This window comes from Centroberyx affinis, unplaced genomic scaffold (genome assembly GCF_046629955.1).
Source record: "Centroberyx affinis isolate AG114_WGS23_722 - 3 ecotype Tasmania unplaced genomic scaffold, CSIRO-AGI_Caff_v1 ptg000900l_1, whole genome shotgun sequence".
Classification (NCBI taxonomy): domain Eukaryota; kingdom Metazoa; phylum Chordata; class Actinopteri; order Beryciformes; family Berycidae; genus Centroberyx; species Centroberyx affinis.
The window spans coordinates 205,466-222,158 of NW_027279486.1; the positions used below are offsets into that span (position 1 = coordinate 205,466).

The 16,693-nt window shown below is 42.7% G+C and overlaps 1 protein-coding gene across 2 annotated transcripts in view; it reads right to left on the minus strand.

Moving 5' to 3' along the window:
• atp2a3 (ATPase sarcoplasmic/endoplasmic reticulum Ca2+ transporting 3) overlaps positions 1-16,693 on the minus strand; it is a 46,420-nt gene that overhangs the window by 29,162 nt on the left and 565 nt on the right. For both annotated transcript variants that reach the window (XM_071521620.1, XM_071521619.1), the window contains exons 2-3: positions 4,527-4,544; positions 4,121-4,203 (exon numbers count right to left, since the gene is read on the minus strand). In XM_071521620.1, coding sequence (XP_071377721.1) covers positions 4,121-4,203; positions 4,527-4,544 — 101 coding nt within the window. The remainder of the gene's footprint in view (positions 1-4,120; positions 4,204-4,526; positions 4,545-16,693) is intronic.

Consider the following 16,693-nt stretch of genomic DNA (forward strand, 5'->3'; position numbering starts at 1 on the left):
AGGGAAATATCAATACTGCGGTAATGTTAATGAGTCACAAACGTCACACTTATTTTATGTAACGCATGTGTGACCAAAATTGACCTTGCATGACTTAAAATGTACTTTGTAGGGAGAATCCATTACACAACTACATTTCTATTGAGCTGCATTGGGAAGCAAGAGGCTGCTATTAGGAGTTTCCAAAGTATCTCAGAGGAAGTTATCATACACAATAAGGAGCTTACATGATTAACATTTTTGAGGTAAATCTGCATCCACACTTTCATTCACCTGACACTGGGAGGACTGGTTGCGATAACCGTTTCCACCATACCATACAAGCAACAAATATACTGATTAAAAAAAAAGAAATTGCAATTTTTTGTTCACAATATACTAATTTCATCAGTTTTCAGTTACTCTAATGTCCCAATACTTTTACCTTTGACTTCTCCATAGCTAGATAATACGATGCCAGTTGAATATTTATGGGAAATTCTGTAATGGCGTCTGAGATGGCATTTTGATCACTCAGCCACGCAATGTAGCAATAGGTACAGAACTACTTCTGTAGAAGATGACTGGACCAAAGGCATGACAAGCAAAAAGCTTCCCACACTGCAACATAGAAGTGACTTTTACGCTGATGTTGAGCTACGCGAGGTACAGACACTGAAATTACTGCAGGACAAAAGCAACTAGAGGGAGGGGGAGGGAGAGAGAGAGAGAGAGAGAGAGAGAGAGAGAGAGAGAGAGAGAGAGAGAGAGAGAGAGAGAGAGAGAGAGAGAGAGAGAGAGAGAGAGAGAGAGAGAGAGAGAGCAGAGAAAGGCAGAGAGACGCATCATTGTTGACAACAGTGCAGAGCTTCATCAGATCATAGAAAAGTAGATTCTGCACGCAGAGTATTGAGCGTCACAGTCGCCTGAGCCCGGTCGATACCTCATCCTTCACCGTCATTTGGGACAGTAAATCTCCCTTCTGACTGAGCCGAGATTGGAGGGCAACAATGGCCGTCCTCTCAGTGGAGCCAGTTCAAAAAAAAAAAAAAAAAAACCTTGCCACAATCAGCACACATTCAGAGAGAGGTTTGAATACTTAGCTCCTACTTTGCTTGTGAAAGGAGCTCCAGTGAAGAGATGATTTCTACTGGGGAGCTAAAACTTATTGCAGGAGTCTAGTGGAAATATAACTGCTCGTATTTACTAATCTACAATCATAAACTGAAAATACGACAAAAAACTTCACAGTATAGCTTAGAAATCCACCATGAACCCAGACACCAACAAGAAGCTCAAATTCGACAATGGATTCTGAAATCAAAGTTACAACACCAAAATAAACCTCTCTTTGCTGCTTTCAACATTGCACTCTTCACACCCCACACGCATAACTGAGCACCGAGAAGCATGCCAACAGATGGCCCATTATATCTGAATGCCTCCAGAGTTTTAGAACATGACAGTGTGCAACCAAAAAGGGAAAAAAAGGGATTATTCATATCAAAGCCATAAGGAGGAAAATCTGAAGGGCATCTATTTATCAAAAATGTACCATGAACAAGGGAGGCATGGGATCCAATTTGACTGACACTTGACTTTTTAACTCCCTTCCTGCACACTCCTAAACCTCCTAATGTTAACTCAACCTCACATAATGAACTGGAAAAAGAAATAAAAGACCAGCCTTCCTCCTTCCTTGAACTCAAAGGCAGGAAGTGAACTGATTGTTTCAGGTGGCCAGTGTGGCTTTATCTGTGGCTCTGCTCTCTTAACCTGAGAGCTGGCTGCTTATTGTTCCAGAAAAATGCAAATAGATGAAATTATAAACAGAAATGACAAGCTGATTCAGTTAACTGAGGCAGAATTAAAGAGTTGGCTGACTGAATAGCTCACTGCAGTGCATCAAATATCCTGCTTTTTTGCTGCAACTTGGATGATGAGTATAGTTAAAGCAGCCTAATTTGACCTGTGCTGCCTGGATTTAAGCCTTGCTCTCATGCCATGCAAAGAAGGCAGGTGAGTCCAATATCTCAATTTGAATATATTCAAAAAGCCAGACAAATGAGTTCCAGGTTTCACTCAATATACTGGTGACACTCGGTACAGTGAACAAACACATAAATTAAAGACTACAGAGGCAGAGGTGAAAGTCATGGAGGTCTATGGGAATTTCACACAAGTTACTGAGCTGAACAGTGAAACCACTCCAGGCAGCGATGATATTGTAAAGCATTCGGAGCGGTGCGGCAGTGGAACAGGGGCCGTGTTCCACTATAAACAACACATTTAAATTACAAGTAAGGACAGCCCAATTTACATGAGGAAAAGTAAAGCCCACACTCCAAACTCCTGCAGTTACAGCCCACGCCTGGACGCCAGGCCTCGCGCTCGGAAAAGCCGGAGCAACACAAGAACAGTTGGGGAAGATGTATTGTGTCATATACATTTTTAGAGCGATTTTCCTACTCAGAAATAGCACAGCAATTCCATCCTGAGGCACCAGGGACTTACTGTAATAGATGGAAAAAAGTTATTATGTAGTCAGGGTTCCTCACTCCACCCCTCTCCGACCTCCACCACCCTCGGGCTCTAACCAGGGTCACTATTTGAGGCATTGCGGCTCGGGGAGTTTTGATTGATAGTTTTGTTTCCAGTTTGGCTGAAGCACTCTGCCTGTTACCCCCACTGGAAGCATATCAACACTGGGTGGGGAGAAGAAAGCCTATAATATACAAGTTTCCACATGAAAAGGGACCACAAAGTGGGCTGTGCAATGTTCTCACAAGGAAATAACACCATCTAAAAAGGTAATGGTGCCATCTATTAGGTGGCAGTAGAGCTGGGGCAAATATCACCATATTTTACACCGAATACCTTGATATCGATGTGATGATATTTTGGGGATGAGCATTTGTGTTTTCATAAGATATTTACACACAAGAAAATTTTGAAAATTAGTAATGATCATTAGTAATCAGTAATGTGTAATCAGTAATAAGTAATGTGGATATGATTAGCAGGTAAAGCCAATCCTTATTCATTTTGCTCAGCCAGAACAATTCACAATACTATGATGACCAAAATCCCAGATATCTAGTCTCGTATCACAATATTGATATTATATGATATATCGCCCAGTCCTAGGTAGTAGTTTCATGGCCAATGTCTAATTTGGGTCCCAATGCACCGCCAGGGGAGAACTACTTCTCTACAAGATCTGTAGGAACAAACAGGATGAAGGCCACTTACAACTAAACTCTGCATATAAATAAGAGCAGTGGTGTTATTGTTGATCGGTGGTATTTTCAGCAGCTGGGTGTTACTTTTTTTTTTTTTTTAACAATATTTTTATTGGGGTTTTTCAATTATAACAAACAGTACATATAAAAAAAAAAAAAGGTCAGTCTTGGCAGCAAATACAGTATACCATCAAATGAATAGGCAAGTAAATAAAAACATAGTAATTAAAACAGAGGTGAAGATACAGATGTTACCGTAATTATAATGTACAGAAATCTTGAAGATCACATGGGCTACTCCACTTTATAGTCTTATTCCAGTTGCCCCACCCCCACCCCAGTCTTTGGCTTTATTGATCATTACCAACATTTTGTTTCAAAAACTCCATGAAACTCCCCCGGATATTTTCAAAAAGTTCCAGCTTTCCTTTAGTAATGTATGTTAGTTTTTCCATAGAAACACATGCTGATAGATCCTTAATATATTGATTCATAATTGGTTTGTTCACATTTTTCCATCCTATAGCTATTGCTCTCTTAGCTTGTAAGAGACACAAGTCTATTAGTGCTGTCACTCTTTTTATTAATAAAATCACTTGGATAAATACCCAGGATGCACAACTTTGGCAAACAAGGGATTCTCAGTTTTGTTATCTGGCTAACCATGTCAAGAACCTCCTTCCAAAAACATTTGACCACATCACATTCCCAAAAGCAGTGAAAGAGTGTTCCTTTAGCATTGTTACATATGAAGCATGTGTCTGGCGTGTTGGGATTAAAGTGATGTAATTTTGATGGTGTCATATATGTTCTCAAAATCCAGTTGTATTGTAGCAACTTAAGCCGCATGTTAATTGTTTGTGTTTGAGCCTTCAGGCATACAGCTGGGTGGTACTTACAAAGGAGACGCAGGCAGCCAGCAGCAGGATCCTGACCAGGAGGTCCTCAAACTGCTCCACCACCAGCTCCCACAGGGACTTGCCTGAAACACGCACAGTCAAAAACACTGTTCACAGAGACTGCCCCGTGGACTCAAAGTGTGCCCTTATACTTAAGGGTGTATTGACTTAGGTTTTGCTAGTGTTGAGTCGGATATGCTAAGCGGCTGAGTTATCTGCAAAGCGAGAGAATTCCTGTATTGACAGAGGAGTTGTGGTGTGTGTCCATGGGTGGAATGCTGCAGCAGTGTACACTCTCAAAGTTTACCTCCCAGGCTAGAGAAAACAATAGATCCTGGCTGAAGACAATTAATCAGGTAGAGAAAAGGGAGGAGGATCACAGCACAGTGGAAAAATCAATATTTACCTTCTTCAGCTGGGAGCTCTATGGATGTCACACCATGCCAGTTGTAAAGGAATTGGGTGGAGGGAAGAGGGGGAGGGAGAGGGAGAGGGAGGGAGAGGGAGGGGTGGGGGGAGAGAGAGAGACAAAGAGCAGTTAATACATTTGATTAACTCAGCCTGACTTTTGAGATGCAACAACACGTAAACATCTCTGCAGAGCCGTTCTGTGCGGTTATGATGATTAAATGTTCAATACAGGAAGGCGGTGCAGCATCGTGTTGCTTTTTTCAAACTGAGGATTAGATGGAGGATTAGTGTCTGCTGTCATATTGTAATTGACTTGACTTGAAATAACTACCAACTCAACTCTAGGCTATCCTATTGAGAGAAATTATCCTTTATGAATTCTGAACTCAGGATGTTTTTAATTGTTAACTCCACCTTGAGCACCTTAAGTCTGGCTTCAGGGCTCCAGCAGCAACTCGGCTGCATTATTAGTCTCAGACAATATTGTGAACACAGGTACTGTAATTACAAACAGCATTAAGCTTCACTCTACATAGACCCATCCAAGGCCTTTGCTATAGATAATATTGCTCATTGTCTGCTCTTATAAAAGGTTAACTGACATTACTGCTGCAGAGTCAGCCTGCAAATGGTTTCAAAAGTAACTGTAAGATGGGACTCTGTGTATTTTAGATGAAGTGGATTAAGTTCATATTGAGTGTTTTATCACAAAAGGTGTACCTCGCTTCTCAAACCTTGGCTCAGTTCTATTTTCTGTAAGTAATATTGGGCTGTGTTAACACTGTTTTAATTTCTTTTGTTATATGGATACTATTGGTACCCTTAATCTCGTAGGCTTTTATAAATCTTCATGTTTTCAATTCTGTTGAAGGTCCCCTATTATTCAGTTTTCATTACTCTATTTCAAAATATACTATGGCTTAGTATAATAATGATGTTCTTTGGAATGTTTTGCAAATAAATGTAGTTTGGTTAAAAAAGGCTATTTATGGAATGAGTTTGAAGACTAAGTCCTCACAGGCAGAACAACTGAAACACAATCAAATTTTACCATAAATTTTGATCATATATGTATGCAAGTAGAGAAAATTTTGATTTATAATAGGGCCCCTTTAAAAAACAAAACATCAGGTTTTGGGGTTTGCTTCAAGTTCCATTATATAGCTACAAATGAAATGCTAATTTACTTAACATTAACCTAACATTATAAATACTGGGCTGCAGCTCAGTGATTAGCTGTCGTAAAATCCATGTTAACAAACTGACTGAGAATGCAAGCCGTAAACTTAACTTTTAGTATAGAAATAAATCTTGTTTTCTCACTGAGAATAGGTTGTACAGGCAGGACTCTTTCCTATTCATGACTATGGTGATGTAATTGGTATTCACGCTGCAGCCCCAGTCCTTAAACTGCTGGACAGAGTTCATTTCTCAGCCTCAGTGGTCGGTGCAGAAGCTGCAGTAAACCAGGGCTTTTGCATCAAACTGTGGGTTTCGCTCCCGAAAATTAAACCCCGGAATCGCAGCAGCTTGTCTCTATATTCTTTCACATGAACTTGTCATTTATCTATCATCAGAAAAAAGGCTGCATTTTGGCATTATAAAAAAAATAAAAGGTACAGCCAGCAAGCAGAGCATCTTGCTATCAACTCTGATTTGATGAACAGAACACAACACCCACCATACATATGAGTCACTGCAGCATGTAGAAAACACATCACTCATGTTCTAAAAACACTCCAATTGACAAGTACTGTTGATCAGTGCCACCACAATGAGGCACAGGCCTGCTTAGTCATGTCATTTGTCAGGTCCTCATCAAGTCTAACAGAGAGCTCTGACCAAACAGCATCAATCACATCTGAAGAAGCCGAAGAGTGATGAAAACAAACCAATCTGATGAGCTTATTTTCTGCTCCATGGTAGTGTTCTTAAGTGTTTCTTACACCTGTCACAACGAAACCCACAGATGCCAGGAGAAAGCTTCAGCATTCCTTTTTGAAATGCATGGCATCTGTCTCAGCATCGCAGGTTTTCAAAAATAATCCTGGTGTTTGTGCTAATTATCTAGGTTGCCCCTCTCCTTTACATTATTCCTGCTGGAGTCTGCACACAGTCAGCATAGTTGGAAAAATCGTTTTCCAACCTCCAGGAGGAAGCCATTTGCTGCCGTTCATTTTTATACATTATCAAAAACAACTGAAACATGAAGCCTTCATTCAATTTTGTCAAAGTTTCTGCTTTACCCTCATTTCATTGTGCCAGAGTTGAGTGTTTTCATATCATTACGTTACGCTCTGCTTAAGAAATGGAAATCTCTTAAAAAATGTTGCCTTAAAAATGTTATCGTCACATCCATGTGTTTTTTTTAGTTAGGGCGTCTTTGTTAGCCGGGAGAGCAGGTAAAGGATTGACACTGTAAAATCTGTCTTTTAAAAACAATGAAAAGGAGTAAATGTTAAAAAATCCAATTGCATACGGCCTGTATTGCAAAATGAGTGGGGGAAATGTAAACTAGACAGAGACGGTAGTAAACGGGCTACAACTGTAAATGACAGCAGTATTCTTCCCCAGTGGAAATCCTGTGTTCCTCCAGCGTGTTTTGACCAGACTGAAGCAGCGGGGTTCAGAACGCCGCGCTACATGACCATCAAACGTGACCCTGTGGAGAGAGGAGCTGGAAAGGGGACGGGCCATGACGTGAGCCCACAGTCTCCTTCCAAAAACAAAACCTTGCAGCCACTCGCGCTACACGTGCCACCGGCGGAAAGAAAAAATTATTTCACAGCATGACCTCTGGAATCACTCAAGAGCTTCATAATCGAACGTGTTGTTCCACGGTTATGAGGGAGCGAGAGCAATCGGGGGAACTATTCAAATTTTGCCAGCGGGGATGGAAAACTTTTCCTTTGATCATGTCAGGTTGAAACAGCCTGTAATTAATTTGTTTTGTATTAAAAGCGGGGAGAGTAAAAGGGATTGTTGCAATACAAACAGCCTATTTAAGAACACAGAAGCCTCTTCTTCTTTTCCGAAGATTTGCCATTTGAGTAGGCTGCATGAAATGTCACGCTAAAACTTTGATTTCATAATGCCTTCAGCCAACCCCTGTGTATCATCTGGTGAGTATTAGAATCTGAAATGCTTAATCCATTAGACAACAACGTCCTTGGGTAGACTCTGACCCTTGTGCAGAAGTCTTCCCATGGCTCCACAAATGATCATCGTCGGCCTGTGTAATAATAGTTGATGAGTCATTGTGAATAGGCTTTCAAACTTGCTGTCTGGTGGGTTTTTCAGAGTTCAGGTTGGACACGGTTGAACTCGCCGGGGACTTCTGGCTGCACTATGCCAGCAGCAGCAGAAATGTGGAGGAGAGAAGTGGGTCCTGCTGTTTTCCATGCTCCACCAGTCTGACATAAGCCCTTTTCCCCCATTACTGTGCCTCCCTACTTGTATAATGTTTTTATGGCAGACAGGCTGGCTGCAACTCTAGCGCTGGAGACAAAGACGGGCCGACTGGAAGGACGAGACAGACGAGGGGGGGGGGGGGGGGGGGGGGGGGGAGAGACAGAGTGAGAGAAGGAGAGAGAGAGAGAGAGAGAGGGAGAAAGAGGGAGGGAGGGAAAGGGCTGGAGGTGTTGAACGGGGTTCCCCGGCTTCCCTCTGCCAAGGATTCCCTCACAGTCATCTGGGTTGTGTCAACCCGAGGCCTGCCCAGGCACATTCCTGAATACTGACTTCACCTCTCTCTCCCTCTCTCTCTCTCTCCCTCTCTCTCTCTCTTCGCTCTCTCTCCCCGTCTCACCCCACCCTCCCCACCCCCACCACAACCTCCCCGCCTCCTCCCGTCCCAGATCCAGACAATGAATAAAAGAGCCAGCTTGTTTACACGCAGCAATGTGTGCAGCGCAGAGCGGAGGGGAGACACTTCCTGGAGACAGTTGCCAACAACAGCGGGGAGTTGGTCTCCACGTCCAGAGAGTCGGGAAGAAAAGCAGGAAACTCGCCATCTATCCATCAGCACTGCAAATGATCTGCTGATAGAGAAGATTTCACTGCACACCCCCCCCCCCCTTTCTCTCTCTCTAGTCTAACTGAGTCTATTAACAAATTACAGGCCAGATTATAAGGACCCCCAATAAACGTCACATCTGAGTATGGTTAGGCAGTAATAACAAGCTGGAGTTCAGGCCCTCTTGTGTAAACTGCAAATATGAGAAAGTTTTCAGAGGAGTTACCATGGCTACTTGGCTCATGAAGGCTCCTGGAAAAATTGTGTTTCACTAGGTAATGTGCCAGTGTCTATCAAAATTTACCAAGAATAACTGTTATGCAATCAGCAGGGCCTTGATGCAGCACGCTCCGACTCCAGGCATCATAACCCGACACATTTTCGATGTGAACACGCTCACTTTCTGGCCTCCTCAGACTGCTAATACACAGTTGGCCATGAGGTAGCATTCAGGCAAACATGCACTCCACCAAATAAACAGCCAGCAGCCAGTAAGTTAATTGTAGTAGAGGGGGGGGGGGACAAGAAGAGCGGGTTCATCTAGGTAGCGAGACCTGTTCTGGCTAAAGGTCCAGGGAGCCGGACTCCCTCCACAAACCATGGGAATGTGAAATAGGACTATAAATGCCATGATGGTAACCCCTACTGACATGCTATACCTTCCTGCGCCCACTCACCCTCCTAATGTATTCTCCCGCCCGAGAAGGTCCGAATGCATTAACCGTATCAAATGTGAATTATAAATGTACCCCATTCTCTTGCCTAACCTGATTTTCTCTGCTACACGGGGGCAGCGCAGGTATCTGCATATGAAAATGTCTCCAGTCTGACAAGGTCAGTTTTTTTCCTTCATTTACATAAATGTCAATGGAGGGCTTCCCTTCTCGGAGGAAGTGTAACCATGTCAAGTGGGTGAGTGGCACCAGCTATCTTTAGGTAACAACCCACCTATGGGGCAGAATGGGAGCAGAGGGAGCAGTGTGACCGAGTCACTCATCATTTCTCTCCGGTATAATGAAACAAGGACAAGGATCCTTGACATGCAGCTATTCCTCAGTTATTATTAAAAGCCCTGCATCCTCTCACACTGGATTAAAGTGGAGATATCAACTGTACACAAACACATGAATGTCCAAATCTATAAAAGAAATAAACAAATATAAAAGCATTTAAAAAATGCTATAAACTCTTACATGCTTTGTGAAGAGTTAACAGCTTTCTACTGACTGAAAAGTAATAATTATAGTTCAAAATTCGTTATTATATGCTCTATAAAGCCTTCACAGTAATAAACTGAGTTCAGGCAGCAGTGGCATTTTCCCAACCAACATTAGGCAAAAGTTTAAAAACAGCTGACACATCAAGGCTCCCAAGCTGGTTTCCGTTTAGCGTTGAGGACTGTGGACAAAACCAGGAAAAATGGTTTGATTTTCAATGAGAGGCAAAGAATTGCATTGCCATATGGAGGGCAAAAATAAAAGGACAGTGGTGGAGAGGAGGAGAATGCTGGCTACCATCTTTGATTAATTGATCAACCTCTAGTTCTCACCATGCTGGAGACACAGAGAGGAGAGAGCCAATACCGTCAATTGACAACATTGCAACTGACAATGTTCACTGAGCTAGGGGAGAGGCAACCTGAACTGTTATGTGAAATTAGTCCATCTTTGAAAGACTGTCATGTAAAAAAAAGAGCTCGTTTCCAACTCAAGATGCTATCCTTTCTGGTCAATCAAGACAGCAGATGACATGAAGACTCAGCTCAACTGCTGCTGTGCTTGTACTTTGGAAGTGCTGGTCCTGATGGGGGATCATCAAGCCTGGTGTGGTCAGGGGAAACGAGACTGGATTTTTTAGGACACAGCCGTCCACTCTTCAGCACCACAGTGGTGCGCTCTACCAGTGGATGTACATGACTGTGCGCACCATATATTTTATATGACTAAAATATATGGTGCGTACACACGTCACGTACATCCATTTTACAACATTTTTATGACTTGACATCTCTGACAAAAGTATAAACCTACTGTATGACTATGGAGATCACAGTGCAAACCATATCTTACTGAAGAGCCGGCAATTTGGCCCAGCTTCATCTTATAATCAATTAATTTTGGCTTGGACCATCATGAAATTATATATTAATTATGAAACAATTTGGACATCATTGAAAATGCTGATGATTAACAAAGAAAAGACTTTTGTGTAACTGTAAGTATACTGTAAGTTCACCATGAAATAGCTTGTTCCACATTTTACTTATGTGCAGTAAAATGAGAGGCTCCACTGGCAAGTTACAGAGGAAGAGGAAGAGGCTGTCAACTAAGCAGGACACGCATGAGATGATGATAGCAAAGTTGATATCTCGTCAAGCTTCCTCTCTAAAAAGGTCACAGGTCTGAGAAGAACCACGTTTTGAACATCCCAGCAGGCAGGAAGATCGCACCCAATCACCCAGTAGCCAATTAGAGAAGCTGAATGCTGTGTAAAACAGTCAGCAGTCCCCCAAAAGACTGAAATATCTGTGTTAACACCATGCTATTTATAGGGTTCATTCTAGGTTTAGAAACCAGAGCGACACTTCCATCCAATCAAATGCCTGCAGTAAAGCCTTACTGCTCCCAACCCCATAGAAACAGAGGTTGTTCAAACTAGTGAAATGGTCAAAATGGATGGAAATTCTTTGAAATGGTGGAAGAAGAAAAAGAAATCACAGAAATGTGCATGAGAAAGAGTAAGCAAAGGGAAGGAAAGGGCATTTCGATGGCATCTTCCTTCCATAATGCGATGTATTTCTGGTTGAAACAGGATGTAGAGGCGGGACATAACAATATGGGGAGGGACTGTTGTAAAGTGTTGAAGTTCAAAAATGATTTGCACATTATCTTGGAGCTGTCAGAAATTCCAGATGCTTCAAAATGAATAAATCCCAGCTACCGGGATGCAACCATGGTGTCTTAGGAAAAGGTAATGGGGTTTTTGGGGGTAAACACACAAAAATGTACCATGTTGCCACCTGTGTCACTTTGAAAGTTGTGAAGTTGCAGGTTTTATATGATTGGGGGGCGGAGGGGGGATTGTTCAAATATCTATAATGGTTTTATTGGTTGGAATTTTTATGTACGCCTACTGGTACGCCATGAAGTAACCACTAGAAATACATAGTTTTCCAGGAAGTAAAAGTAATGGGGTTTTGATATAGACAAAAAATGACAAAATAAAAACGAATTATTTTGGCATTTATTGTTAAATAGGTTATGATATGGTGAATTAGCGAATGAGGTAAAAAGGCAATTTCTTAATTCACTGTGACTTTAATGCGTCTTGTCTCCCCTGATGTTTTCATTTAACCACTCTGTTGAAGTGGGATAGGTTCAGTCACGAGATTCAGATAAATTACTATTTATCTGAGTGCTATGACATAATGTTGACTTTACAGTAGGTCCTCCTCGCAGCTACAGTACTGTACAGCATGCTCTGTGTACACACAATACACTCCTTGAAACACAAACACCTTTGAGTAGATCTTACTGTACACACACATACACACACCTCTGCTGTCCGGACGGTCCGGACAGCAGAGCGGTGGTGGCAGCGCTTTAGAGCCCAGTGACTCAACATCATCTCTCCATAAGGGCTTGATGGTGACTGACAACTGCAGAGGTGGGAGGTAAGAATCCAAGACAAGTGACAAGTTAGCACAGGATCACGGTTTCTCTGAAGGCAGCTGGGCAGGCACACACAGCCCACTAGAACAGGGAAGTGACTCAACGCCCCAAAGGACTTCTTATTATTTTTCTCAAACTCAACTCTCCCTTTTCAGCCCACACAAATCAAACATTGTTACAAGAATTTGTCTCTCAATTGAACAACTTCCAGAATAATTGATAGTAAAATGGAAGTAGAAAGCCGCCGATTGAGGAGCGTACTGTGCATGAGCGTGTTGCTTTGTAGGAGGAGGAGGAGGAGGAAACGGCAGAATAACTCTCACGTGTTGAATCACATTTCAAACGCAGGAGAGAGCAAGTCAGACTGAGAGAGCCTTGCTTTTAAGTTGTAGAACAGGAAGAGAAACAACACCGTGTGTGATCCCACTAGAGGAAGTTGTAATTATTATTCGTGGCAACCATGGTGCCGATAGCATTATAGTGTAGCATTGCATAATATTCTGAGTTCGGTATGGCCTAATGATCACCGGTAACAACTTCAGACAAGTTTGAGATTGCATCAGCGTCAGAAAATCATCCCTCTGAAAGGAAATATATCCTTTAGTTACTCAAACGTTACATTTCCACTCTTACGAAACATGCTTGCACATATTAGAATATGATCAATAACAGGAATTAAAATAGTATAATGGAAATTAAAGCAATTGCGGGGCAACTGAGGATATATAATATGTTCTAACTAGTAGACAGTGAAATGGACTTATCTTTGTTACTGCCATTGTCGCCGGGATATTTTGGGTAGATTGGGAAGATTGTGATGGACATTACTAGGTGTTGTATCGGCTTCTGAGTATTTACTCATCTCAGTATTTACTCAGAACGCACAATGCAAGGAAATGAACATCTGTATTCTGTGATAGACATTATGTCTATAGACATTATGTCTATCATAGATGGTGGTAGATAACATAATAGTGGTAGATAACATGATGGTGAGATGCGTTGGTAGGTTGTTTAACTTGCACAATTTTACTGGTGACAGCATCAAGCTGCATTTTTGCAACCTCGACACCAGATTTCGAAAGGTCTCCAGTGAGGAGCAGCAATGTATTATGATTAATTTCATATACTTTGATTAATGATGTCTCTTAATTCAGGAAAATCTTACAAGTCTTAAAATCTTACAAACAGCTTTGAAGGTGTGGTTTGTATAATTTTTCAAGCACCAAAATCTCTTAAATGTTATATAAGAAGAGAAATCAATAAATGAAGTCAGTGATAATGAATCTGTGAAGAAGCCCATCCCTGGGCGCTCCTTCACCTTGGGACATCTCTGGTGAAAACTGCCATCTAGGTCAAACATCACACAAAAAAAAAGGCTGGTTGCTCACACATCTTTCTTCCACAGAGAAATTGGCAATTGTGGTTGTGCATCATAAGTACAGGTAGGCCGCACAGCGAAAAGATCATCAATAGGAATCTAGCAACAATGTGCCAATATGCCCACACAAACTCTGTACTGAGGCTTTCTAAAGAAGGACAAAGTGCGCCTTCAATCGGGGTTGTGAGAGTACAGGACACACTCACGAAGCAGCACAAGCTTTAACAGCACAAACATTCTTTCTGCACCCACACACAGAGCAGAGGGAGCCTGCGACTTCCTTTACTACACACTGTGTGATCACACCAGCTCAGTGAAAGTGATAAATTGTCTTGCAAATTGAAGTGTTTGTGTTTCTGGACAGTGAATTAACTAGACTCAAGTATGGAGGTGTGTGTGTGGGTATGTGTGTGTCTTAGGGGGGCATGAAGTAGCAAATAAGGCAGTTGAGTGGACCATAAATGGAACATGTGAATAAAAGGTCAGCCGCCTCCCTCCTCCCGCACAGCCTGCTTTGTAGAAAAGGTTGTCCAGATGCGCTGGCCAAGCCAATTTTCCAACATCTCAGAAAGGGACCAGATACTCTGAACACGCTGCTCACTGAGGTTTCTCTGTTACAGCACATCAAAGTACTGAAATAAAGCTAAGAAGCATCGTGAGTGCTCACCTGTCTTTACTTGCGGCACTGAAACACAGCATTTTATAAAACCACATAAGAGATAAGCAGCATAAAAAACAAACAGCTTCTTCAGCGCCAAACAAAAAGACAAGGTCGTATCAATAAGTTGAACCTCCTGCTTTACTAAACTTTCTAATTAGACATCAGTGCAAAACCACTTGAATCACTCTGCTGTTGAGGCCACATTACTGGGAAACCGCATGGATACTCTCAGCTTTTAACAGATGTTGCCATGTTGCCACGATTATATAGAGATAACAGCCTATAACCAGGCTCAAGCATCTGACCTCAGAGCCAATGTTCCACTACATTTTCAACTTTAAATTATCTATAGAGCTAATGAGGCGAGACACAGACTCTCATCGTCTTTTAATAAAGATTTTTTTTTTCCCCAGTCGAGGAGACATCTAACCTAAAACACAGAAAATAACCACCATGTTTCTGGAAGCCGTACGCAGTAGCTGCCCCCCCTTCCCCTCCACTATCCGGACCCTCACCACGTCTGCTCCCATTGGTTAAACTCCCTCCTCCGTCCCAGAGCTCCAGAGGCAGACAGAGTGTGTAAATCCCCCCCCCCTTCATCCCCCATCCCCCGGTCCCATGGATGAGTGTTGTGTCTGAGTGCAAGGGAGCAGCGTGTCACATCATCCCCTGGAATGCTGGTGCCTCCTCCTGCGGACACTCGGGAGTTGCTGTATACAGGTCGTGAAATTACAGTGGATGATGCCGCTCTGTCGACCTTCCGTTTACCCTATCATGTCCAGACTGTGACAAACACTGAACCTCTGTTGACCCAGTGAAGACAGCGGAGGGGCGATCATGTTTGTGGACATGTTGATTTAATAATGGTGCCGATAATGAGATCCGGCTAACCGTGCCTCCAAGTGAAACACTACAGTGGATCCGTGTCAGAGAGAGCAGGGGTGATCATGCCTCCCGCTAACAGACGCTGCAGGCTGGAACAAACAGCAAGACTCACACTAAGTCCTTGCAGTCGACTACAAAGTCTGTGGTTTCTGAGAAGGAGGGGGTGGGGGGTGGGAGCCGTTCTGCAGCCATACATCACTCAGCAATGACATGTACTAAAATAGTAAACAAACAGCGGCCGTTTTAATGTTTTTTTTTCTTTTTTGGCCCGTGGAGGAGCAGCTACAACGGATAACCCTCCAATCAGCCCCCCCCCCCCCCCCCCCCAAAAAAGGAAAGGGTATTCCCTCCCTGCGGCATTTATCTGTGCGCGCTCACACAGGCAGGAAGTTCACAGCTAAAAGCGAAAGAGATGCTATCTGTGGCAAGACGTTGCTTTTTCCATGAAGTCATCACGAGCCCCTGGGTAGAGTGGCTGCTCGCAACAAAAGGGCTACTGTTTGACTGGCACAATATGCCGCTCTGCTCCACAGCTTGGCCACACATGCAAATGACAGGCCAGGAGGGAAAGGTGGTGATGTCAGGTCCAAGTTCAACACTGAGCACTCATCAAACATCAGCGCAGCATGAAAAGATGAGGGAGACTTAGCGGGGTCCTTAGCTGTGAAGTCTGTATATGACTTAGTATAGGATGTATATGACGTGTATACATATATGGTATGTAAACCCCTTTGAGACTGTGATAAAGGGCTATATAAATAAACAAGACTGGACTACACTAGACTGTGAAAGCTTCTCCGGCTCAACATGTTATAATCCACGACATGGATACATTTCAGCCAATACAACACACACTAATATGCAATGCAAGAGCTGTGCATTGAGCCACACTTCACTAGTGTTACTGGTTTGACAGCAGAGGACTGATTGTAACAGACTGATGTTTTTAATCATGATCAAATTGTGTTTTTTTTAATATTACTGTAAATATACTTCCCTCTCAGATCATGTAATCTGAACTGAGAAGTATTGGCCCATGCAGGGCACAACTGTTGAAAGTGAAAACAGGTTGTTCAAGTTCTTTCTGTTTTTTATCTTCTTCCACTACAGTATATCCTGCACTGCACTTCCTGATCCCCGCATGACAGCCAGGCAGGGATGGGGAGTGTGTCTCTGCCTGTCTTCAGATGCAGTGCAGCACACGAGGCTCCACTAGTAGAAATATAGATACTCGTGCCATGGGTGGTTGCAGGTTTGGTTTTGATGGGAATTCAATAGTCATTAAGAACAATTGCATATCAGCTGACTGACTTCCAAAGCAGTGTTGACATGACAGAGCAGAAATGCGACCTAAGAGAGGACAGGCTGCACAAAAAGTCATTCAGCATCCATTATTCCAATTAGTTGATTAATTTGTATTGATCTCTATTTGAACGCGCCTGTACGCGTAGCGACAACTTTAACCAGTGTGATGCGCACTGAAGTATTTCAACACAGACTATGCTTCAGTGGATCTGCCACTTACAAGAACATTTCCACTGACTGTGCG